The sequence below is a fragment of the Musa acuminata genome, chromosome BXJ3-6, assembly GCF_036884655.1.
Source record: "Musa acuminata AAA Group cultivar baxijiao chromosome BXJ3-6, Cavendish_Baxijiao_AAA, whole genome shotgun sequence".
Classification (NCBI taxonomy): domain Eukaryota; kingdom Viridiplantae; phylum Streptophyta; class Magnoliopsida; order Zingiberales; family Musaceae; genus Musa; species Musa acuminata.
This window is the reverse complement of record NC_088354.1, coordinates 25,170,463-25,198,180: the sequence shown is the minus strand read 5'-3', so window position 1 is coordinate 25,198,180 and position 27,718 is coordinate 25,170,463. Positions and strand designations below refer to the sequence as shown.

The 27,718-nt window shown below is 37.4% G+C and overlaps 1 protein-coding gene across 1 annotated transcript; it reads left to right on the top strand.

The window, feature by feature from the left end:
* LOC135639378 (exocyst complex component SEC6-like) lies at positions 1 to 27,718 on the top strand. The gene is made up of 9 exons (XM_065153114.1): positions 1 to 256; positions 340 to 1,137; positions 1,223 to 1,266; positions 10,505 to 10,560; positions 24,722 to 24,791; positions 25,436 to 25,523; positions 25,604 to 25,693; positions 25,938 to 26,054; positions 26,227 to 27,718. Exons 4-9 carry the CDS (start codon positions 10,512 to 10,514, stop codon positions 26,296 to 26,298), a joined length of 486 nt encoding a protein of 161 aa, XP_065009186.1. The 5' UTR covers positions 1 to 256; positions 340 to 1,137; positions 1,223 to 1,266; positions 10,505 to 10,511; the 3' UTR covers positions 26,299 to 27,718.

The window sequence follows — 27,718 nt, the reverse complement described above, 5'->3', positions numbered from 1 at the left end:
TACTGAAGGTCTTTTTGGAATTCCAATTGCCGTTCGATCCAGGACAACTACCTCTCCAGGTATTAATAATTTGATATAATTAATTTCATATATATTATGTTACTATGTTATTGCTAATAATAACATAAATTTTACAGCTGAATGGTGGAGTCTATTTGGAAATTCCACCCCGAACTTACAGAAATTTACTGTCAAAGTACTTAGTTTGACATGTAGTGCTTCGGGTTGTGAGCGAAACTGGAGTGTCTTTGAGCATGTAAGTATTACTAAATATTTTTATTTTAATTAATTTATTTAGATATATGTATTAATATATTTTTAAATTATATGACATGACAGATTCACTCGAAGAGAAGAAATTGGTTAGAACATCAACGATTGCACGATCTTGTTTACATAAAGTATAATCAAGCTTTGAAGACTCGTCATGATTTGAAAAATAGATTTGATTCAATCTCATTGCAAGATATTGATGATTCAAATGAGTAGTTAGTAGGAGAAATGAGTGCTAACTTGTAAGATGCTGAAGACGAGCTTGTATTTGAAGATGATAGATTGACGTGGGGAGATGTGGCAAGAGCTTCAGGTGCTGGAGAATTACAAATGTAATATCCCATTAGTCCCACATCGGAAGTGGGGAATGTGTATGATTAGCTTATAAGGGCCTGATCAGTGTACTATGATAAACTCCCACTTAAGCATTTTGGTCCGCTAGGTTATGTCGGGCCTTGACGAGGACGTCAAGCTAGGCTCCTGCTATTGTTGAAGACATAGAGAATGAAACATATCTTGATGAAGAGGAAGGAATCGAAGAACAAGAGGAAGAAGACGAATTCAATGAAGATGATTTGTGTGAAAATGACGATAATATTGATTATGATAATATTTTTATATTTTAGCGCCTCGCTTCGCTCGGGCGAGCGCCTAGCGCCTCGGGCGTTTTTGGACCTTGGCGCCTTTTGACGCCTAGCGCTTTTTAAATCACTGGTTTAAATATTTTCAATTTTAGAAAAGGTGCAAATTCAACAGTTGCTTCCAAAAATATGGTGGTTAAAGAGTCACGGAAAAGGTTAAGACAAGTGCTATGAGCATATCAGGAAAGCTGTTGAGGCAAGGTTCAACAAGTTGTTGACTGAGGTACTTCATGATTCTACATGTAAGTTTTCATCAGACTATGAGAATCATTATTTAACATGTATCTAATTGTAATTTGTTTATGCAGATGAATTTGAAGATCTAAAATCTGCCCTAGAGGAAGCTAAAATGGTATGCGATCTTTACTTATGGAATACATTTTTAAGTTGTCACGTGCACTATGTGCTTTTACGGAATAGCTTGTTGTCTGACATGTTTGATATACAGCAAAATTTTAAACCTTAATTGATATAAAAAATGAGATAAATGTAGATTTTTCTATGCGCACATTAGAATTCTTTTGTGCCCTTTTCAATAGCCAATTAAAATAAGTCCCCTAAACATTGCATCAGACTTCCTAGGAAAGAACTCATCTTAAGTTCAGGTCAAACTGAAGAAGGTGATGTAGTCCTATGAACACTTCTACGGTTGCCCTTGTACTACTATTGGTTTTTTTGGTAATCATTCAACTGCCAACATACACTAAAGTTGGTAACTTTGATTTCTCAGAAAGAACTCATATGTAAAGTCAGGTCAAACTGAACAAGGTGACATAGTCCTATGAACACTTCTACGGTTGCCCTTGTGCTACTATCTTTGCTTTCTTGAACTCATTCAATTACCAACACACACTCAAGTTGGTAACTCTGGTTTTATGGAAATTCATTCTTATAATGGTTGATAATTGGTTGGCTAAGTCTTCAACTAATCAGCTCAGAACTATTTATCAAATACTCAAACTTTAAGAATCTTGATAAATTGTAATGAAAATACTTCACCTTGAATTGAGCGGATGATCAAAATGCTAAAAGGAGTTAACGTAGAGGGGAAACATGAGTGCTAATTTATCATCATAGTACTTAAGTTTCCAGGAGAAAGAGTTGAATGGTGTTGTGAAAAAAAAAACAATAAAAATTTACCTAGATGCTCTATTTTGAGAATTTTTAAAGTTATTGGGCTTTGGTCACTTATGTCAGGCAAAGTAGTTGTCCTCTATCCTCATAGTTGTTTGATCAAATAGGTCACGACATTGAATTGCTTAGCCAACATCATATGTTATCTATATTGCTTTGTGGGAATTCAATTCTTTATTGAAATCCAAATTTAATGACGAATTGTAGATGTTTAAGTGTCATATTTCCTTGCATGGACTTTACTTTGGAAAGACTTGACAATGATATTCATTATAAGTAGGATCACTGGAATCACCCTCCAAACTCACATTATTAATTCACACATTATAATCTGATGTGGTTTCTTCCTCAAGTTGGGGAAGAGGAGTCAACTATTTGGCTTGTCAATGGAAAGGGTTGATGATTTTTTAAGAGATCCGTTTCAGTTTATGGTCTTCCTGACGTAATTCCTTGCATGAAGTATAGTCTGAAAGGATTTGACAATGATATTCAATATTCAATTATTCATTATAACTAGGATCACTGGAATCACCCTCCTAACTCAGATTGTTAACTCACACACCTTATAGTCTTGTGTGGCTTCTTCCTAGGTTGGGGAAGAGGAGTCAATTATTTGGCTTGCCAGTATAAAGGGTTGATGAATTTTTAAGGATTCTATTTCGGTTTATGATCTTCCTGATGTAATCCGTTAAGACTGTTACCAGTGACGTTGCACCATGGAACTCCACACAGACTTGCTCTATCTATATTCATAACTACTGACACTAGACATTTCATGCCTCCATGATAGCATCAAGGCATTGAGACCATTGTAGTGAACCATATTTAGATTGTCCATGCTAGAGAAAATAGCTTAATTAGAATTTTGTTGGTACAAAAATAGTGCATATGAACTTGCTGGTTAGAACAGCTATAATAGAGAATCCACTCGGCAAGATGAAAGGAAGAAGCAGTTGGAAATCAACCTCAACCCACAAGCGTTTATATTTCACTCAAACCGAGTCATCTTCTTAAATTGTCAACAGTATAGACGTGAACAATCCTTGAAACACATGTTGTATCCAATCATGCATAAAACTTAAAAGTGAACAATTTATCTCAAAGTACATACATGTGAACAATCTGTTAAAACCATCCTGTATCAAATGATGCATGAAAGTTAAAGAGAATGAACTTATCTAGGGCAAGATAAGTTTTCCCCATTTAAGGTTCATATTTAGCAAACAATAGGCAATTCAACTTTTTGCATGAGCATCTGTTCGTTGATGTTGATATTGGAACAAACGATGTGATGAACAAATTCCTTGATATGAAGTCTAAAACAGATGATGAAACCTTGAAATTATCACTTGGAATTACATCACCAAAGTGATAATCTTTTCGATGATGGTGGTTGAAGTTGGTACAAGTCAATACTTCTTCGGTGTTACTAATATCAATAGCATTAATTTGAGGTCAACATTTTAGAAGTATTAAAGTTGAATCTAGGTCACTGTAAACCAAGGATTTTAATTTCGAATGATACCGTCCGTACCGAGCGGTACATACCAGTCACCAGTAGACCGGTACATAGACCGCACGCTACCGGGCGGTATCTATTAGGATCAAGAGGTCGGCACTAAGAGGGGGGAGTGAATTAGTGCAGCGGTGAAATTATGTCAACTTTAAAAAGTTTCGTATGATAAAACCGTTTACGTTGAAAACTGATTTCGGAAACTTAATTTAATTTGAAGGCGTACGTAAACGTATTGAAGGCAGTAAGCTATTAAAGAGGTTTGCAGTATGTAAATGGCAAGAATAAAATGCAAACCAGAGAATACGACAGTTTTAGAGTAGTTCGGTCAACGTGACCTACATCTACTTTTGGCTTCCTCCGACGACGAGGTCACTGGCGTCCACTAGAGGCCTTCCTTCAATAGGCAAAAGCCAATCACCTTTTACACCCCTCTTCTCCTTTTATCGGGTTTAGGAGATAACCCTTATAAGCACTCACACTCCTCTTACAGAAATCTAAGTATAAGTTAGAGGAGGGAATTCACTTATGATCGCAACAGCATTTTCTCAATTTTAATCTCTTTGTGCTTGTGTACTTTAACCAGGGATGAGAGGGGTATTTATAGGCTTCAAGTTAATTCAAACTTGGAGCCTAAAACTTTCCCATCCCGGGTTCCTCGTGCACGGGCGGTACCACCGCCTAGTGTCAGTCGACGCTAACACTGTCCTGGGCAGTACCACCACCTAGGGGGCAGTGTTGGGCAGTACCACTGCCCAAACTGGCGGTACCACTGCCTGGCACCCTGCCAGGGGCGGTACAACCGCCCAGATTTGCGGTACTATCGCTTGACACAGTCTCGAAGACTGTGCCACGACGGTGAGACTTCTTGGGGCACTGTTTCGACCTCTTATTATACCAAACACAGTTCTTACATGGGCGTAGCTAGCTCCTAATTGGGTTGGCCAAAATCCAAGCCCAATTACGTGACAACTATGAAATCTTAAGACATTTGCTAAGCAAAACAAGTCCCTATGTCTATTCTTCCGACGAGCTTCCGATGAACTGCCGACAAACTCCTGGACTTCACGACGATCTTCTTGGTGAGTTCCGACGGGCTTCTCTGGCAAGCTCCGAGACTTCTCGGCTAGTTCCACCAGAACTTCCGATGAACTCTCGAACTCCCAACGTGATCTCAATCTTGACTCCGGGACTTCATTTTACTTCATGCCTTGCTATCATAGTTAATCCTGCACATGTAAAAACACACTTCGATCTAGACAATTAATACCAAGCATTAATCAAGTTGTCCGGCATCTCATTGGTCCCTCGACGCTTCGTTCGATTCCTCGGCGCATCGTCCTCTCTTGCGGCCTATTGCTCAATCGGCCAATTGACTCCACAACTCCGATATCCTTGGCGTAATATCCGCTCTTCTTAGTTCGATGCCCAAATCCACGACCCGAAGCCTTCTATCGATACGTCGACCAATCCACCGGCCCGACGTCTAATCTTCTGACATGTTCCTCCAGCCCAACATAATTTTTTCTGGTTTAATTGTCTCATCCTGATCGAAGCATCCTGCGTCACTCAAAACGCAGATTAAAACATAAACACATATCGATTGGTTTTATTATCAAAATCCGAGATTCAACAATCTCCCCATTTTTTATGATGACAACCAATCGACGACGGAGTTAACCTTAACTCCCGGAGTTTAAACAAACTCCCCCCTATCAATATGTCATAATGATAGAGACTCTTGGATTCAAAAATCCAAGCAAACATGTTATGATCAAATCATGCATGACATTAACATACTTCTCCCCCTTTGTCATCAACAAAAAGGAGAAGTTCCACTTTCTAGGTGTTTGGAAATATAAGTTCAGCTTATTGCATAAAAAACATAATATCAAGTTTTATCATCATGCAATTTGAAGCTAGAAAATTTAGAGTTTTGCAAGTTTATAAATTTTGCTAGATGTGTAAGTTTGGCATTTTTGCTTCTCGAGGTAGGCAAGATAATACTTCTTTGTAGTGTTCAAGATAACAAGTTCTACATCATGCAAGCTAGCAATTTAGAGAATATTCAAGAAAGCAACACTTACTTCGTGAAATATGTAAGTTTTACAACATACAAGCTAGCAAATTTAAAGATATGCAAGTTGGCATATTTGCTTTTCTTTGCGATGTGCAAGATAGCATATTTTTACATCTTCTAGCAATTCTTGGTGATGTTCAAGATATTAATTTCTTCTCTTTTGAGAAGTGCAATTTTTGCTTTCTTTGCAATGTTTGAGCTAGCAATTTTGCTTTCGTTGCAAAGTGCAAGTTAGCATGTTTTCCATCTTGAGCTAGCAATATTTCTCCCCCTTTGTCATTGTCAAAAAGAAGGGAAGACCCTTTACATCAATTTTTACATCATGACAAAGGTATGTATCAATCTTATTTGTGCATCATTATATTTTCAAATTAAAACATACACAATTTCAAAACCATACATTTCATTTTTCATGCATGATAAAATAAACCAATCATTATTATGATCATATCATACATGACATTAAAATTTTTAATTATTTATCAATATTTTGATCATGATATCAAACATTCATCATTTAAAGTATTCATGATACCAAACATACATCATTTTAGTAATTAATCATAGCATTTTAAATCATGATGGTATCTAAATGTCAAATTACATTGCATCTCATATTTCATGAATATTTTTATTTCATCATATTCATTTCATCTTAGCAAGAAAAATTAATTGGGTGATGAATACAAGGAGTTATACAAAAATAAATCATATCATGAGAGATATAATCATGTAAATAACAAGAGACATGATTCATATATTAAATCTCCTCTTAAATAAAATACCAAGAAGAAACAAGGAGAAAAAAAGGATCTCAATTCATAGAAAGATCCCAAGTTATAAATCTCGAAAAATCAAGATAAAGCTCATTCAAATTTGAATCGTCAAATCAAAATCGTTTTCAATAGTTAAAAAATGATCCAAATAGATTCATCAAAATCAATTCATGGTTCACAAAATTCATAACATAAATTGATTTTAATTCCAATGATAATATATTTTCCTTTTTATATGTTACATTTTAAGTGATTGATTTCATATTAGTATGCCTTTTTCATTTATGTCAAATCCAAAAACATGCATCAACGTTTAAAACCGAAAAAGTTACTTTCATTATAGTAAAATCGATAATCCATAAATCGTAAGAATCATCATGCATAATTTCAAAAGAAAAACTCATTAAGTATGATCATTATGCATTACTTCAAATCAAACATGATTTCATTTATTTTCAAAATATTCATCATGATAGGACATACAAGCCAAAGAAATCATTAAACATAAAGCATATTCATCAATCATGGTTTCATTGAGCATAAGGCATTTTCAACCAAAATTATTTTGTTATTAAACATATAATTTTTACTATCATTTTCGAAATTACTAGCATGATCCTAATTTTTGTATTTTTATTATATTTTTAAACATGTAATTTTCAAAGAAAATAAATTTTTTAAATTAAATAAAAAAAGAAAATACATCTTGAAAAGCATATGTAACTTTGAAATAAATTAAGGGAGTTTCGATTATCTCATCGTTGAAAGCCGTTAAGACGTAGTTTACCACCTCGCCTTTGTTGATTTTCTCCTCGTCTTCGGAGGAGCTCGATTCATCTTTTGACAACTTCTTCTTGTGTTTAAAACAAGTAGTTGTATTCTTTTTATTCTTTAATTTTTGTTTCATGAACTTTTTAAATTTATTAGTGAGGAGTTTATGTTTACCATCACTTGAGCTTATGCTCGAGTGGTCTTCAATTGTTCTAAGTTCAAAACCCTTCCTGTTCTTTAGAAAGTGGTTCTTATGTTCGTCAAGTGTCACATTGGTCATTTCGTAGGTCATTAAAGACCCAATTAGTTCTTCAATTGGAAAATAGTTCAAATCTTTTGATTCTTGTATTGTCGTTACTTTCGAATTCGAATTTTTAGAAAGAGATCTTAAAATCTTGTTAACGAGTTCAAAATTTGAAAACCTTTTACCAAATGCTTTAAGACTATTGACGACATCCGTAAAACGGGTGTCCATGTCTCCAATAGTCTCTCTTGGTTCCATACAAAAAATCTCAAAATCGTGCATCAAAAAATTTATTTTAAAATCTTTTATACTATTTGTGCCTTCTTGTGTGATTTCAAGAATATGCCAAATATCGAAGATCGTTTTACACATAGAAACCCGATTAAATTCATTTTTGTCTAAAGCGCAAAATACGACATTCATAGCCTTTGCATTTAGAGAAAACATCTTATTTTCTAAATCATTCCAATTGTTCATTGGAAGAGAAGACATTTCAAATCCGTTTTCGGCTATATGTTATAAATCAAGATTCCATGAAAACAAGAAAACTCTCATTCGAGTTTTCCAATAAGTGTAGTCCGTCCCATTGAAAAAGGGAGGACGAATGAGAGAGTGACCCTCTTGAAAGCCGAAAAGAGCCATTTCTATTTTGGTCTTAAACCAAATTAGAAAATCGTGGCTCTAATACCAATTGTTTAGGATCAAATGGTCGGCACTAAGAGGGGGGGGGGGGTGAATTAGTGCAGCGGTGAAATCACATCAACTTTAAAAAGTTTCTTACGATAAAATCGTTTACGTTGAAAACTGATTTCGGAAACTTAATTTGAAGGCGTATGTAAACGTATTGAAGGCAGTAAGCTATTAAAGAGGTTTGTAGTATGTAAATGACAAGAATAAAATGCAAACCAGAGAACACGACAGTTTTAGAGTGGTTCGGTCAACGTGACCTACATCTACTTTCGGCTTCCTCCTCCGACGAGGTCACCGGCATCCACTAGAGGCCTTCTTTCAATAGGCGAAGGCCAATCACCTTAAGTGAATTCTCTCCTCTAGCTTATACTTAGATAACCCTTACAAGCACTCACACTCCTCTTACAGAAATCTAAGTATAAGCTAGAGGAGAGAATTCACTTAAGATCGCAATAGCGTTTTCTCACTTTTAATCTCTCTATGCTTGTGTGCTTTAACCAGGGATGAGAGGGGTATTTATAGGCTTCAAGTTGATTCAAACTTGGAGCCTAAAACTTTCTCATCCCGGGTTCCCCGGGCATAGGCGGTACTATCGCCTGCGTTGGGCGGTACCACCGCCTAGTGTCAGTCGACGCTGACACTATCCTGGGTGGTACTACCGCCCAGGTCTGGCGGTATCACTGCTTAGGGGGCAGTACTGGGCGGTACCACTACCTAGATTGGCGGTACCACCGCTTGGCACCTTGCTAGGGGCGGTACCACCGCCTGACACAGTCTTGAAGACTGTGCCCCGATAATCAGACTTCTTGGGGCACTGTTTTGGCCTTTTATTGGGCCCAACATAGTTCTTACATGGCCTAGCTGGCCCCTAATTGGGTTGGCCTAAATCTAAGCCCAATTATATGTTAACTACGAAATCCTAAGACATTTGCTAAGCAAAACAAGTCCCTATGTCTATTCTTCCGGCGAACTTCTAACGAACTCCTGGACTTCACGATGATCTTCTTGGTGAGTTTCGACGAGCTTCTCTGGCAAGCTCCGAGACTTCTCGGTTGGTTCTACCAAAACTTCCGACGAATGTCCGAACTTCCGACGAACTCTCGAACTTTCAACGTTATCTCGATCTTGACTCCGGGACTTCATTTTGCTTCATGCCTTACTATTGTAGTTAATCCTGCACATGTAGAAACACACTTTGATTTAGACAATTAATACTAAGCATTAATCAAGTTGTCCGGCATGCAATTGGTCCCTCGACGCTTCATCCGACTCCTCGGCGTATCGTTCTCTCTTGCGGCCTATTGCCCAATCGGCCAATTGACTTTGCAACTTTGATATCCTTGGCGCAATATCCGCTCTTCTTGGCCGATGCCTGAATCCACGGCCCGAAGCCTTTTATCGATACGTCTACTGATCCACCGGCCCGACGTCCAATCTTCTGACATGTTCCTTCGACCCAACATGATTTTTTCTACTTTAATTGTCTCATCCTGATCGAAGCATCCTGCGTCACTCAAAACGCAAATTAAAAAATAAACACATATCGATTGGTTTTATCATCAAAATCCGAGATTCAACAGTATCAACCTGGTTGCGGTGAGGGAAGAAGTGTCGAGGGAGAAGAGGGAGAAGGTGCTCGAAGAAGAGGGAAAATCGGGAGAACCTCGACGCTTTCCGATCCAGCACCGCCTTGCCTCGACGATCCCGATCCAGGAGGTTACAAAGAGGCGACAACTCGGCTTCTTCTTCACCATGTTCTTCGCCGAAGGCTAGAGACACCTACAGCCTTCGCGCATTCTTCACCAAAGGCCGGAGACGCTTACGGCCTTCGACGTGTTCGTCGAATGCCGCAAATGAGGAGAAGACCGCATTCTTCTCCTCGTCTGACACGACGAGAAGAAAAGGAGGCGACGTCGCCGAGACAGCATACGCCACCTTTTTTTAATTTTTCAATAATTTTAATCTTTTTATTATATATATATATATATATATATATATATATATATATATATATATATATATATATATATATATATATATATATATATATATATATATATATATATATATATATATATATATATATATATACGTACCATAACGTACGAGCAAAGCTTGAAACACTAGTACGGTATAAAATTCTGAACCTTGCTGTGAACATATTTCTCCCCTCAAGCCATAACATTTAGAGTTAGAAAGTATACACATTTCATATTTATAGATTATAAGGTTTATATTATTATGCAAATTTATTGAGACATAACATTCCAGTTGCTTTTTGGTAAATGATACACCTGCCCTTAAAATTGAAGTATTTTATTTTCCTTAGCATAAATAGTCCAATTATATGTCTATTATTATATTGTTGCTATCATTTTGTAGATTGGCGATGAGCTTGCTGATATTTATGATTATGTGGCCCCTTGTTTTCCACCAAGGTTTGTACAGTTAATGCAGTTGCTACTTCTAGCTCCGTCTTCTAAATATGTATTGTTTTGTGCTACTAATTATTGCTTTCCCAAAATCATTGAAACATTTTGTTCATTAAAATTGTTACCCTATTATGGGGATTCTATTAGTGTTTCTCACAATGGATACAATTTAGAAAAGCATTGTTTAGAGTGATAATTTAAATAAGTCATCAAGTTCTAATTAATTGTTGGTCTCAATCCCACATGAGAAAGATGGAGGGTTGTGTTAGGTCATTGATAACCAACGTAAAATTATATCAGATCTCATGAACATGGATCTCAATCGATTTTAGTATAGAGCTAGGTTGTCATTCGGAAATGATTATTAGGAAAGGGTCGGCACTAAGAGGAGGGGGGGTGAATTAGTGCAGTGGTAAAATCACGTCTTCAAAAACTTTCGTATGGTAGAATCTATTCCGATGAAAACCGATTTCGGAAACTTAACTTTGAAAGCGTACGTTTATGAAGTGAATGCAGTAGACAAGTAAAGATTCAGTTTGCAATATGTAAATGACAGGAAGTAAATGCAAACCAGAGAACACGCCAATTTTATAGTGGTTCAATCATTGTGACCTACATCCACTCCGCCGATTCCTCCTCCGTCGAGGCCACCGGCATCCACTATCGATCTTCCTTTAATAGGCGAAGATCAACTTTCTTCTTACACTCCTCTTCTCCTTTTCACGGGTTTAGGAGTCAACCTTTACAAGCACACACACTCCTCTCTAAACAGAATTCTAAGTTTAAACTAGAGGAGGGATTTCTCAAGAGATTTAGATAATGTTTTTTCACTTTTAAACTCTCTGTACTTGTGTGTGTTAACCAGGGATGAGAGGGGTATTTATAAACTTTAAATTAATTCAAACTTGGAGCCTAAAAAGGTCTCATCCTAGGTTTCTTGGGTACTGGTGATACCACCGCCGTTCCTAGGCGGTACTACCACCCAGGAATCCCGGTACTGGGCGGTACCACCGCTGGCAGCATTGTTGCCGGCGGTACCACCACCCAGGAATCCTGGGGTGCTGTTCCCCAGGTGGTGCCACCGCCGGCCAGGGTTGTTAGGATCGAGAGCACTAAGAGGGGGGGGGGGGGGGTGAATTAGTGCAGCGAAAATCTTTCAGCGATTAAAAACGAAAGTTGCGTTCGTTCGATAAAAAATATTTTGATGCAAAAGCTGATTCTAAGATTACTTATGATTAAGTGCAGTTTACGTTTAAACACAGTTAGCGTCTAAACGCAGTTTGCGTCTAAATGCTTATTGCGTCTAAACTCAGATTGCGTCTAAGCGCAGTTTGCGTATAAGCGCAGATTGCATCTAAGCGCAGTTTGCGTCTAAACACAGTTTGCGTCTAAGCGCAGTTTAAGCAGAAGTATAAAGACAATGTGCTGCTATTGTACAGCTCAAAAAGTAATCTGCAAAAAGCAGATTTACGTCTAAACGCAGATTTACGTCTAAACGCAGAATTACGTCTTAAACGTAGATTTACGTCTGAACTTTGAAACTCGTTTGTATATTCGCAGAAGGCAGTATGCAATTGAAATCAAGATGTAAACGTAAACTGAAATCTGATGATTGTGCGAGGAAAGCCGATTTACGTCTAAATGCAGTTTTACGTCTAAATGTTGAAACTCGTTGGTAAAATTGCAGAAGACAGTTTGCAGTTATAAATAGAATCAAAATGTAAATGTAAACTGCAAAGAAACTCGTTCGTAAAAGCGCAGAAGACAGTTCGCAGTTATAAACAGATTCAAGACGTAAATGTAAGCTGCAATGTAAAGATCGTACGAAAACACCTTTTGACGTCTGAATGCAGATTCGGAAAGATTAGAACTTAGAAGCTTGTTCGTAAAAGCGCAGAGAGCAGTAGCTATGTAGGAGGTTTGCAGTAATGATAAAGTGCTCAAAATAAACGCAAACCAGAGATTTAGAGTGGTTCGGTCAGTCTTGACCTACTCCACTTTTGGCTTCCTCCACCGGCGAGGTCACCGACGTCAACTAGAGACCTTCCTTCAATAGGTGAAGGCCAACCACCCTCTTACAGATTCACTCCTTTTGGCGGTCTTAGGAGACAACCCTTACAGAAGTTTTCTCTCCTCTCTTTACAACTCAAACTTGAAGAATAGAAAGAGGAGAACTAGCAGTTTTGAGCTCTAAGAAACACAGAAAGATAGCAAGATTTCGAGTGTGTGTTCTGTGCTTTTAGTGCTGAATGGGTGGGGTATTTATAGGCCCCAACCCAGTTCAAATTTGGAGCTCAAAACGATCAAATCCCGGAATTCTGGGATCAGGCGGTTGCACCTCCTGACTGGAGAGGTTGCACCGCCTGGCAGAGCTCGAAGACTGAGCTCAGGCGGTTGCACCTCTCTGTCAGGGGCGGTTGCACCTCCTGAGTCTGGCTCGGAGACTGAGCCCCAGGCGGTGCCACCTCTTGACTGAGGCGGTTGCACCTCTCTGCCAGAGCTCGAAGACCGAGCTCAGGCGGTGCCACCTCTCTGTCAGGGAGGTTGCACCGCCCAGTCTAGCTCGAAGACTGAGCTCAGGCGGTGCCACCTCCTGGCTGGGGAGGTTGCACCGCCCAGTCTCGCTGGGAGGCTTAGCCCAAGCGGTGCCATCTCCTGGCTGGGGCGGTGCCACCTCTTTCACTATTTCAGCTCACTTGGTTTGGCTCCAAACTTGGTCTAAACCAGTCCGAACTTGGGCCTAATTGACCCCTACTTGGGTTATAGGACTAACACCTAATCCTAACCCTAATTAACGTGCTAACTATGATTTTAAAGACATTTTCTAAGCTATTACAAAGTCCGCAAGTCAAGACTTCTTCTGGCGAGCTTTCGGCAAACTTTCGGCGGTCTTCCGATGAACTCTCGGAAACCATTCTGCGGACTCCCGACAAGCTCCTAGACTTCACGATTTGATCTTAGCGAGTTCCAATGAGCTTCTTCGGCAAGCTCTGATCTTTCTCGGCGAGCTCCGCGAACTTCCAACGAACCTTCCGGCGAGCTTCCGAAAATCCTTCGGCAAGCTCCCAACTCATTCTCGGCTAGTTCCGGTAGCATTCCCGATGAACCTTCGGACTTCCGTCGAACTCTCGAACTCACAACAAATCCTTCGCGCTTGACTCCGACACTTTGTTTCGCTTTATGTCTTCATCGTTATCATAGTTAATCCTGCACAATTAAAACAAAACTTCGATCGAGACAATTAATCCTAAGCAATTAACCAAGTTGTCCGGCATGTCATTGGTCCCTCGACGTTTCGTCTGATTCTTCGGCGCATCGTCCTCTCCTGCGGCCTATTGCCCAATCGGCCAGTTGACTCCGCAACTCCGATATCCTTGGCACAATACCCACTCTTCTTGGCCCGATGCCCGAGTCCACGGCCCGAAGCCTTCTGTCGATACGTCGACCGATCCACCGGCCCGACGTCCAATCTTCTGACATGTTCCTCCGGCACAACATGATTTTCCTGCTTTAACTGTCTCATCCTGATCGAGGCATCCTGCGTCACTCAAAACGCAGATTAAATCATAAACATATATCAAGTAGTTTCATCATCAAAATACGAGATTCAACAAGGGTTTCAGCACCTTGGTTGGGCCTTGAATCCGGCCCAAACCACTCCAGCTTTGGGCCCAGTTGGCCCCTAACAGAGTTGATGGGATTACCTCCCAATCCCAACTCTAATTATGTGTTAACTACGATTCCTAAGACATAATCTAAGCAAGATAAGTCCGTATTCTTCTATCGAGCTTCCGGTGATCTTTCGGTGAACTTTCGATGATCTCTCGGCAATGTTCCCGCGGACTCCCGGCAAGCTCCTGGACTTCATGATGATCTTCTTGGTGAGTTCCGATGAGCTTCTTTGGTCAGCTCCTGGACTTCTCGATTGGTTCCGGTAGAACTTCCAATGAACATCCGAACTTCCAACGAACTCTTGAACTCCCAACGAAATCACGTTCTTGACTCCGGGACTTCATTTTGCTTTATGCCTTGCTATCGTAGTTAATCCTGCACACACAAAAATACACTTCAATCTAGACAATTATTACAAAGCATGAATCATGTTGTCCGGCATGTCATTGGTCCATTGACGCTTCGTCCGATTCTTCGACGCATCGTCTTCTCTTGCGGCCTATTGCCCAATCAACTAGTTGACCTCCGCAACTTCGATATCCTTGGTGCAATATCCTCTCTTCTTGGCTCGATGCATGAATTCATGGCCCGAAGCCTTCTGTCAATACGTCGACCGATCCTCCGGCCCGACATCCAATCTTTTGACACGTTTTCTTCCGGTCCAACATGATTCTTCCTGCTTTAATTGTCTCTCCCTGATCGAAGCATCCTGCGTCATTCAAAACACAGATTAAATCATAAACACTTATCAATTGGTTTCGTCATCAAAATCTGAGATTCAACAATCTCCCCCTTTTTGATGATGACAACTTATTGATGACGGAGTTAACCTTAACTCCCAGAGTTTAAACAAACTTCCCCTGTCAATATGCCATATAACTCTTGGATTCAAAAATCCAAGCAAACATGTCATGATAAAATCATGCATAACATCAACATACTTCTCCCCCTTTGTCATCAACAAAAAGGAGAAGTTCAACTATCAAGTGTTTGAGATATAATGTCAAACATTGCATTTATCATCATGCAATTTGTAAGTCTGAAATTTTAGCAAGTGCTACATCATGCAAGCTATCAAGTTTTAGATATCCAAGGTAGTAAGATAGCAAGTTTATACAAGCTAGCAAAAATTTTGAAAGCAAATGCAAGATAGCTTTCTTGTTGAAGTGTGTAATAGCGATTCTTGCTTTCTATTGCAATATACAAGTTGCAAGTTTTGCTTCTTGAGATTGGCAAGATAGTGATGTTCAAGATAACAAGCTCTTTCTTCTCTTTTGAGTAGTGTCATTTTTGCTTCCTTTGCAAAGTGCAAGCTAGCAAAATTTTACATTATTTTACAACATACAAGCTAACAATTTGACTAGTGTTACTTCTCTTTGAAGTATGAAGGCTAGCAAGTTTTTGAAAAATAATACAAGATAACAAGCTAGCAAGATACAATGTTTTACATGAAACAAGCTACCAAGTTTTATATTATGCAAGCTAGTGAGTTTTTTGCAAACTTTTTACATCTTTTGATATATGCAAGATAGCATGTTTTTGCATCTACTTAAAACGTGCAAGCTAGCATTTTTGCATTTCTAGCAATTCTATCTCCATATATCATCATGCAAGCTAGCAATATTTCTTGAGTTTTGCAAGTTTATAAATTTTGCTAGATGTGCAAGTTTAGCGTGTTTTGCATCATTTTGACTTGTGTAAGCTAACTATCTCCCCTTTGTCATTGTCAAAAAGAAGGGAAGAATACAATTTTGTATCTCTTTTTCCCTTTACAATAATTTTTAAATCATGACAAAGGATAAATAACAAAGATGAAAAATCAAGTCATGAATATTAAAACAATTTTTCATCATGAATATTTTATCATTGCATGCATCATTATCATAAGTTAAAGTATTACATGCATAATGCTAAAACATCATTTATAATTACATCAATATTTCAATCATTATTTCAATATGTTTGTGCATCATTACAGTTTCAATTTACGATATGCACAATTTTAAAACATTACACATCATCCTTACTCTATGAATGATACTAACAATATATCAATCATCATATCATACAAGATACTCAAGCATTCATAATACATCAATTTAGCAACAAATCATAGCATTTTAAATTATGATGGTATCTAAATGTCAAATTACATTGCATCCTATCATGCATGATCATAACTTCTCATTTGTATTTCATGCATATTTTTATTTCATCACATTCATTTCATCTCATCAAGAAAAATTAATTGAGTGATGAATACAAGAAATTACATAAAAATCATATTATGAAAGATAAGATCATGTGAATACCAAAAGGCATGATTTCTTTTGAAAAATCTCCTCTTAAATAATCGAAAGAAAATTGTAGGAGATCAAATAATAAAAGATATTCAAAAAAAATTTTAAGTCATGAATTTTGAAAAAGATATTCTCTTTAGTAAATCGTAAAAGAAACTTAGGAGAAAAAGATTTTAATTCATGCATATAAAATCTTGACTTACGCATAAGAAATCTCAATTCAAATCATTAAATCAAAATCATTTTCAAGAGATTAAAAAAAAAAATATAGATAGATTCATTAATCTCTCCTTATTGAAAAATTGATAAAGTAGAGAATTTTTTTTTTTTTAAAGGAGAAAGCTTTCTTCGTTCTAATGATTCAATTCATAAGATTGATTTCATAGATGTATGCCTTTTTCATTTTTGCCAAATAAAAACATACATCAACGTTTAGGATTGAAAAGTAAATTTTATCATAAAAACCATCAAGACCAAAAAAGTATAACATATTAAACATAAGGCTTCTTTAAACAAGAGATTTGATTTATCATTTTAATTCTAATGATAATATATTTGCTTCTTTATGTGTTTTATTTTAAGTAATTTATTTCATATAAGCATACTCAAGTGTTTTGTATGAAAACCATACATCAACGTTTAAAATGGAAAGATAAAAAATCATCAAGATCAAAAAGTGTAATACATAATTCCAAAACATATGATTTCAAATCACTATTTCAAGTCCTCATGCATAAAAATCATCAAACATGATGTAAATATTTATTTTCAAAACATTCAGAAAACATAAAGCATATTCATCGATCATGGTTTCATTGAGCATAAAGCATTTTCAAACAAAATCATAAATCAATACGAAAATCATCAAGATATACATTATTTCTTCTTGAAAAACATACATAAGATTATCATTAGATTTAAATCTAACATTTTATTCCTTTAACATAAAACATATAATTTTCATTATCAATTTTAAAATTACTATCATGATAAGCATGATCCTATTTTATTTTTGTATTTTTCATTACATCATTAAACATATAAATTTCAAGAAAAATAATTAAACTAAATTAAAAATAACTCATTAAAAGCATCATGTAATTTCGAAATAAATTAAGGGAGTTTCGTTTACCCCGTCGTCAAAAGCTGTTAAGGCGTAGTTTGCCACCTCGCCTTTATTGATTTTCTTCTCGCCTTCGGAGGAGTTCAATTCGTCTTTTGGCAACTTATTCTTGCGTTCATAGCAAGTAGTTTCGTTCTTTTTGTTCTTTAATTTTTGTTTAATGAACTTTATAAATTTCATGAGTAGTTCAAGTTCACCATCACTTGAGCTTATGCTCAAGTGGTCTTCAATTGTTCTTAGTCCGAAATCCTTTCTATTCTTTGGAAGGTGGTTCTCGAGTTCCTTTTTTGCCACATTGTTCATTTCATAGGCCATTAAAGACCCAATTATTTCTTCGAGTGGAAAGTTCTTTAGGTTTTTAGCCTCTTGTATGACAGTTACTTTTGAATCACAATCTTTAGAAAGAGAACGTAAAATTTTATTTACAAGTTCAAAATCCGAAAAACTTTTACTAAGTGATTTTAAACCATTGACGACATCCGTAAAACGGTGTACATGTCAACAACGGTTTCGCTTGGTTTCATATGAAACAATTCGAAATCATATATTAAAAGATTAATCTTCGAAACTTTTAATCTACTAGTGCCTTTGTGTGTGGTTTCAAGAATGTGCCAAATATCAAAAGTCGTTTCGCATAAAGAAACCCGATTGAATTCGTTTTTGTCTAAGGTACAAAATATAGCATTCATAGCTCTAACATTTAGAGAAAATGTCTTCTTCTCCAAATCATTCCAATCGTTCATTGGAAGAAAAAACCTTTGAAATCTGTTTTCGACCATATTCCATAAATTTAAATCAATCGAAAGCAAGAAAACTCTCATTCGAGTTTTTCAATAAGTATAGTCCGTCCCATTGAAAAAGGGAGGACGAATGAGAGAAAGTCCTTCTTGAAAACTGAAATAAGTCATTTCTCTTTGGGTGTTAAACCAAATGAGAAATAACAAGGCTCTGATACCAACTGTCAGGAAAGTGTCGGCACTAAGAGGGGGGGGGGGTGAATTAGTGCAGTGGTAAAATCATGTCTTCAAAAACTTCCATACGATAGAATCTATTCCGATGAAAACCGATTTCGGAAACTTAACTTTGAAAGTGTACGTTTATGAAGTGAATGCAGTAGGCAAGTAAAGATTCAGTTTGCAGTATGTAAATGGCAAGAAGTAAATGCAAACTAGAGAACACGCCAATTTTATAGTGGTTCGGTCGTCGTGATCTACATCCACTCCGTCGATTCCTCCTCCGTCGAGGCCACCAGCATCCACTATCGATCTTCCTTTAATAGGCGAATATCAACCTCCTTCTTACACCCCTCTTCTCCTTTTCATAGGTTTAGGAGTCAACCTTTACAAGCACACACACTCCTCTCTAAACAGAATTCTAAGTTTAAGTTAGAGGAGGGATTTCTCAAGAGATTTCTACAGCGTTTCTTCAATTTTAAACTCTCTATGCTTGTGTGTGTTAACCAGGGATGAGAGGGGTATTTATAGGCTTCAAATTGATTCAAACTTGGAGCCTAAAAAGGTCTCATCCTAGGTTTCCTAGGTACTGGCGGTACCACTGCCGTTCCTGGGCGGTACTACTGCCCAGGAATCCTGGTACTAGGCAGTACCACCGCCGAACAGGGGCGGTACCACCACTGGCAGCATTGCTGTCGGTGGTACCACCACCCAGGAATCCTGGGGTATTGTTCCCCAAGCGGTGTCACCGCTGGCTAGGGTTTCAGCACCCTGGTTGGGCCTTGAATCCAGCCCAAACCAATCCAGCTTCGGGCCTAGTTGGCCGTTAACAGAGTTGATGGGATTACCTCCCAATCCCAACTCTAATTATATGCTAACTACGATTCCTAAGACATAATCTAAGCAAGATAAATCTGTGTTCTTCCGGCGAGCTTCCGGTGTTCTTCTAGCGAACTTCCGACGATCTTCCGGCGAACTTCCGACGATCTCTCGGCAATGTTCCGGCGGACTCCTGGCAAGCTCTTGGACTTCATGACGATCTTCTTGGTGAGTTCCGACAAGCTTCTTTTGCAAGCTCCTGGACTTCTCAATTGGTTCCGGCAGAACTTCCGACGAACGTCCGGACTTCCGATGAACTTTCGAACTCCCAACAAAATCACGTTCTTGACTCCGGGACTTCATTTTGCTTTATGTCTTGCTATCGTAGTTAATTCTACACACACAAAAATACACTTCGATCTAGACAATTATTACTAAGCATGAATCATATTGTCCAGCATGTCATTGGTCCATCGACGCTTCGTCCGATTCTTCGATGCATCGTCCTTTCTTGCGGCCTATTACCCAATCGGCCACTTGACCTCTGCAACTCCGATATCCTTGGCGCAATATCCGCTCTTCTTGGCCCGATGCCCGAATCCATGGCCCGAAGCCTTTTCTCGATATGTCGATCGATCCTCCGGTCCGACGTCCAATCTTCTGACACGTTTTTCTCCGGCCCAATATAATTCTTCCTGCTTTAATTGTCTCTCCCTGATCGAAGCATCCTGCATTACTCAAAATACAGATTAAATCATAAACACTTATTAATTGGTTTCATCATCAAAATCTGAGATTCAATAATGACATGAGGCACCTTCACCACCTAGGTGTCCTAAATTGTAAACAGTGATCTAGGAGGTCGCCCTGAGCAGCCCATCACATCAATGCCTGTATGTGGTGCTAAATGGTCAAGCATTCTCATTGTTTTGGACCAATGAGAGTAAAGAAGTTAGTTTAAGAATAAAGGGTTAGATTAGCAACTTGGGATTTAGGAACACTTTCAGGGAATAGATTAGAATTGGCAGACACTGTAATTAGAAGAAGAATAAATATTACAAGAAACTAAGTGGGTAAGGGAAAATCTTAGAGAGATTGACAGTACCAGATTTAAAATTTGGTATACTGAAAAAGTTAAACATGGAAATGATGTAGGACTTGTTGATAAGGATCTTAAGAACAATGTTGTACATATAAAAAGATTTGGAGATAGAATTATAGTTCTAAAATTTGTGAAATGACAAGATATTTTTAATGTCATTAGTGCTTTTGCCTCTCAAGCTGGATTGGATGATCAAAACAAAAGAGAATTTTGGGAAAGCTTAAATGATATCATTCAAGGAATGCCTATAACCAAAAACCTTATAATTGAAGGAGATTTGAATGATCATATAGGGAAAACATATAATGAATAGAAAGGGGTGCATGGGGGCTTTGGTTATAGAGAGAGAAATGAAGATGATGATATAATTTTAGATCTTGCAACTTCGTATGATTTTATAATTGTAAATACTCACTTTAAGAAGAGATATGAACATTTAATTACTTATAAAAGTAGTCACGATTGTAGTCAAATATATATTTTTATCATTAGAAAATAGATAAAGTTCTTTGTAAGAATTGTAAAGCTATACATGGTGAAAGTTTGACGAATCAACATAGATTGATGGTATTAGATATTTATGATAGAAAATGAAAGAAGAAAAAGATAGTAGAAAAATTCACTAGGACTAGATGATGTAATTTTTAAGAAGATAACATAAACACTTTTAAGAATAGGATGGAAAGAGATGCGACTTTAAACTTAGATGAGGATAATATTAATATTATTTAGACTATGATGGCTAATAAGATTAGGATTTTAACAAATGAGATTCTTGATGAAACTAAGGGAAGAGATATAACTTTAAGAGAGAGTTGGTGGTGGTGTGAGGAAGCTCAAAAAATAATTTTTACTAAAAGATCATGTTTTAAAGATTGACAAAATTGTAAAAATGAGAGAAAACCTGAGGTTCTTGCCAAATTCTTATTGGTGAAACGAGGATTGAATTAACAAAGAGAATCGGAAAAGAACCACATAAACAATTTTGTGGATTATTAAGAAATCTCAGCCTGTACAGAAATTCAGGAATAGAGCCTGGCTATGTTACAATTTTATTATAGAATATGATCAGCCTTGTGTAACTGGGCCTATTCTATTCTGCAGTTTCAAGGACTGTAGTCAAGCAAATGGCAAATGATAGGTAAATAATGTCTTTTACTTATTTTTGTTGAGAAAAAAATTTATCCATTAATATTTTCTTTTATTTGAAGACAAGAACCACCCAGTTTGTTTCTAGATTGTGTTGAAGTTTTCGAAAAGGTCCTGTTGAATCTCATCCTCTCAATATAGGTGGCTCATTTATTCAGACTTCGAATTCAGGTGGAGTATTCAAAAGATGACTCTATCGTTTCTTTAGTGGCCAACCATACCAGAAATCTGGCCGAGTGCTTAAGACTGATAACTTTGGCCCCAAACAGAAGATAAATTAGTCCTTCGAAGAAATGACTTGAACGAAATTATGTTAACTAATAGAAACTTATAATATGTTTGGGCCTTTTAAAGCCACCATTTTGCTGTGCCTGTTGGTTGACTTCATTGAGGTTGATGGGTCAATTGCAATGCTTCTAATGTAAAGCCTGAGATTCCAATTAAACTTAAGTGTTATTCACTGGCCAATAACTAAACCTTTAAAGAAAGGTTCAAGGTGATAGATGTGCTAACGGACAACAAGCTGGGATGGTTGCAGCAATTAGAACAGCTCCATACATGGGCAATTCAGTACATCACTTTTCTGGCATTTAAATTCTTTTGATTTGCACGGGGACTTCCCTTATTGTGCCTGCTCATTGCCATGGGAGCATGCTGTATAACTTGAAATCTTGTCTATAGTTCTTGAGTTGTTGGGGCTTTCTTGAGTTAAAGTTTTTGGAATTGTTGTAGATGGAGGAATGTTGATACGGGAGTGTCTAATTTACTATAATCTGATCATATGAACCTTAATTATGATATAGTATTTTTTTCAGTCAACAATAATGCCTCATAATCTTCAACTCAGCCCATTCAAATATGATAGTTCATCAGTATATTCTCTGCATAAAGTGAAAGCTGTTTCATTATGCTTTTCTTCATGACAAAGGAATGCATTAAAGGAGTTGGTTAGCAGTTGTGAACATTTCTTCATAACCAAGGAATGCATTAAATGAGTTGGTTAGCAGCTGTAAACACTTAATTTCGAAATTCCCTATGCATGAAGGGTTATTTCATGCACTAATATTTATTTTGGTGTTTAGGACTTAGAAAGAACTTTAGAAACTGATGATATCTTGGCAGAAGCTCTCTTGGAGAACTCCCTTAAACTCTGTATCTCTTGGATGCGTCCTTGAGCGGTGAGTCTTTTGATTTATGTTCTGTATCCTCGTTTATAATATTTGGGATGGTGAATTTCTGTATCCCTTTGTGATTTTAACTTGGTGGTGAACTATTTTTCGATCTTATTTAAGTTTTATCATGAGTTCGTGCCTTTTCTATTCAAAACACTTATTCCAATAAATACAACTGTACTGCGACTTTTCTTCAAAAGTTCGTTCCTTGTCTATTGTGACATTTTCTACCTGAAAAACTATTCCATTGATTTTTTTTTAAATCCATTCTGCATTTTACCCTCCCCGATATCAAATGTATTGAAACCAATTAGATTCCATGGAACTGATTTGAAAAAAATTAGTCAACCAGTTTGATACCGGGGTAATATGGAATGGATTTTGAAAGAAAGCTGGTAGTACAGTTGTAATTGCTGGAATAAGTTCTTCGGATTGAAAAAGAATGAACTCACGATAAAACTTTACTAAAATCGATAAATAACTCACCACCGAGTTTAAAATCACAAAGGGATACAGAAAATTCACCACCTCAAGGATGATAAACAAGGATACAGAATTGAAAATAAAATACTCACCACTCAAAGAAGCATCTGAGAGATACCGAGTTTAAGAGAAAAACACATTTCCTATGTAATCTCTTCCGGATCCAGTACTAATATGTGGTATGATCCTTGGGTTAATGGGAAGAGTATATTTCAATTATATGGTGACAGAATATGAAAAGACCTTGAGGCTCCCAAAGAGTATATTTCAATTATCCAGTAATGAGTATATTTCATTACTAACGGTACCTAGTGTCTCCCTAATCCGATTTCTCCTGAAATGTTATCACTTTGGCTGACTATTACAGCTATTCCAATCAGGAACAACTCTTTAGATATACTTATTTGGCCTCATGACAATGGCAAATTTAGTGCTACATCAGTATAGAATCAAATCAGGCAGAGGAACAACAAGTGGATCCCAAGCAGTTGGACATGGGATCGACCGGGATCACAGAGACATTCCCTATGCACATGGCAGGCCCTTCTTGATAAACTACCTACAATAGACAATACGAAGAGAAGAGGTATTTATCATGTTAACCAATGCTCTCTTTATATGCAACAGGAAGAAAAAGTATTGTTCCATGTCAAACAAGAAATTCTTGAGCTCCTTTGCGTCCCTAGCACCTCCATAGTAATGAGGCTCAGGTGTCCTTAAGTTTTGTGGCGGCGCAACGTGGGTGTTGCTTCCTCCCGCATTTAGTACCATTGTGAGTGTTGTCACTTTAGAAGTGAGTTCCGCCACGACTTTATGCAAATGTTGAACGGAGTCTTTGGTATTGTCCGTTAGTCGATCGACTTGGGCCTCAACCTTGTCGATTCGAGATTCAACTTCTTCTTGCGAGCTCTCTACCTCAAGAAGCTTTCGTTGGCCTTGGTAGAGTTCCTCCAAGCTTGCTTTAAGAACATCCAAGCGGGTTTCCGTCGCTGTGAGTCTCTCCTTATGGCTTTTTTTCTTGGTTGGCGCTTCAGATTACGCCTCCTCCGCTCGCAGAGAGTAGCCAACTTCTCGCTCATCATGTTCATTGCCACGCTCCTCCAAAGCGACTCCAATAGCATGAGAGCGAGTTTGCACTTGCAGCCCACTTGTGGCCAAGGCAATGGTCTGGCTTGCCCCGTCTTGTTCGATTCACCATGATGCTTTGCTATGGCAAATTGTGAAGTTTCTTCGTTGCTTGCTCGAATTGCTTGCCTGCTCTGATACTTAAGGAAACATCTTTATAATCTTCAACAAACTTTATGAGCCTATTTCTGTATCATCTTTTTGATATTTTAGTGAAGACTCTTACTTCTGCTCCATTGATGTGCTTATTGCAATTTTGTTGGTTCCAGATTGGTATGAGGGCCTGGGAACCGAGTATTTGATTGCGACATTTGGTGATTATTTCAGAGACATCAAAATGTATGTATTTTCTATTTTTCTGATTATTGCGGTAATGTACATTGCGGAATTATAATTTCCTTGTTCTTGAATATTTTTCTAAGTTGCTTTTGCAGTAAACATGGATTTAAGTGTATCCCAATGTACTTCTTTCACATTTTGTCTTATTAATATTGTTTCATGAATAATCTACTTTAACCAATCTTTTCCTGATCTTATTATGCACATATATACTAAGTCAATTGACTATTAATTTAAATTTACATGTTCAACTTCATTGAATAACCATATACACATGATCTTCATTGTGAGAAAATAATTTTAGTATAATTTTACTTGATGCTAATTAGTTTGCCTTGTAAACCATCTTTCCGCTTTCTGTGATTATCAAAACACATCAGGACAAAATTTGTCAGTCTTTTTTGCTTAGATGCTATTGGTCACTGTTTCCTAAGTGCAGGACTGTCAATGCAGAGGGATTTTATCACACAACACCCATGCAGCCATTATGTAGCTAGCAGGCATTTGCTTTGCTTCCTTTTTCTCTCACAAAAATATTGCAGCATCTTTTTCAAGAAATAAACTGTTTATATTTGACATTTGACAGGATATTAGAATGTACTTGTGTTGACTGTTCTTTAAGACTAAACTTGTCTTTTCTTTAGGTATATTGAAGACAGATCATTCAGGAGATTTGTTGAATCTTGCCTGGAAGAAACAATAGTGGTTTATGTTGATCATCTGCTTACACAGGTCTGCACCAATGTTCTCCAGTAAGATAGCTTGTTGCGTATGAGGCTAAATGTACTGTGCCATGTGTCTTTCCTGTGTAGAGAAACTGTATTAGGGAAGAAACTATTGAGAGGATGAGACTAGATGAAGAGGTACTATTGGATTTTTTCAGGGAGCACCTTAGTTTAAGAGTGAGTAACTTTATCCTTTTAATTTCCTCTTCTAATTACGTATCCTTGTAGAAGTTTGTCTCTTTTACATTTTTTCCATTTTAAAATGCTTATTTGTGTAGAATATTTCGATGTATGCATGTAGCAGATTAAACTATGATGTATAGTTATTATTTCTGTTATCTTATTTTATCATAAATTGCCTCTCTATGTGTGCATACGTTCCCGTCCTATCATCTTAAGTGTTCTTTTAGTTTTGTTGCAGAAAGTTGAAAACAGAGTCAGGATTCTGAGTGACCTAAGGGAGCTTGGTTCAGCTGAGTGCTTGGACAGTTTTACCCTTATTTACACAAACATTCTTGAACATCAAGCAGATTGCCCAGTAGTTATTTCTCTCAACAAATCATTTATAAATCATGTTGCTATTACTGTATAGGCAATTTTCATGGTCACTTTACAGGTTGTTTATAGTGTTGTTGGGAGTTATTAAGGTTCAATTATGCCCTCCATAACGAGGTATCAATTTTACTTATATGCTGGTAATCTTTCTGCAGCCTGAAGTTGTTGAGAAACTTGTTGCATTGCGGGAGGGCATACAAAGAAAGGAAGCCAAGGAGGTAAAATAGTCATATCATATTCCATCAGTACAGCTGCTGTTTTTCATGGCTTTTAAACATTTTATTGTTTAACAGCCAAAAACGTCTATATTTCACCTAAGCATACTGCATATGATATTGCAAACCACATTGAAATATGTTCTTCATGAGTGAGGTAGGTATTGTAGGGGTAGAGTTTGCTATCAACCGATGGTTTGTCTTAACATCTACATGGCAGTTAGTTAGCCATCATTACAATTCAAAGCTTAAGTTGTTGAAGTTACGGGCCACTCTAATATATGCAATACCCTATTATCACTAAGCAATGTGGGACGAATCATTTGGCTTTCTCAATTGATATTATGCTTCCTATTATAGCACAGTCTATTTGTCCTGGCCGTCCATCATGTTGCAGCCTATCTTGACCAAACTTGCATTCTAGCTCAGTTATTCTACATCATCTTGGTCATCTGGCTCTTTTATAATATTATATCATTGGTTTGGGTTGAGATGTTTGGCTAGATGCTGTTACTCAGAACTTGGATTAGTCATGTTGGATCATGTTATTGGGAACATTTAGTATTATTAATCGAGTCAACGAGGACATCAAATCATCACAAATTGGTATGAAGTTGGCCAGTGGACCTCAAATAGGAAAAGACTACTTGTAGGACAGTAAGCGGCACACACAAACACTAGCAAGGACATTAGGTATTTTAGTAGCATGAGTTTATCTTTACCTGATTGCTCATTGTCCTAGTAAAGTTTAACCGAATGGACCTTAAGCTTAATTCGCCGGTGTTTACTGTGTGGCTTTGGTTTTAACTTGTAACCTTTTACAAGCCAATTGTTTGAGGAGTCGAGATGGGTTGGTTTCAATAAGGGCAAAGAAATATACCAAAATTCACTAGTGGACGGCAATCCTCCAAAAGGCAGGATTTGTCTTCGGTAAAGTCAAAGTGTCTTGCTGTCCTGAAAGGCTCACTGTGGAGGAAGCTCGGTCAGTAGCAAACCCTCGCAAGGGCTCTTTCGTCATCTGCCGTTTCCTGAAGCTCGGGAATGCTCCGCCCCTTTATGCTTGTATTCATTACCCAAGTCTCTGTTGTTCTGTTATAGATTTTTATTCTTTTCTTTCGAGTAATTTTGCATCTACTTTGCAATGATTTTAGTTTGTAAGTAGGGAGGTCTACTCGATTGTAAATTAAAGCAAAAGGCAAAGGTTTTAGACACAACATGCGGCATCCCTTGATTGGTCACCTTCATTTCCCTGATCTTCATTTTAGGAGTAAATTAGCTGTGAGCATACTTCGAGTACATGCCCGAATTGAGCAAACGAAGTGGCTGCTATTGAACTTGGTAGCTAGTTGTGTGATGTCTTACACATGCTATGTAGGATTTGGAATAGTAGAAATGAACCTTTTTTTTATTGTATCAATTTTTTGTATGTCTT

What these genes read in the sequence shown, in the direction of transcription:
- LOC135639378 (XM_065153114.1), top strand. Translation starts at nt 10,512, where the DNA reads ATGAGCTTGCTGATATTTATGATTATGTGGCCCCTTGTTTTCCACCAA. An exon ending in TATTTCAGAGACATCAAAAT is followed by an intron (nt 24,792 to 25,435) that starts GTATGTATTTTC and finishes TCTTTTCTTTAG; the next exon opens with GTATATTGAAGACAGATCAT. An exon ending in AACATCAAGCAGATTGCCCA is followed by an intron (nt 26,055 to 26,226) that starts GTAGTTATTTCT and finishes ATCTTTCTGCAG; the next exon opens with CCTGAAGTTGTTGAGAAACT.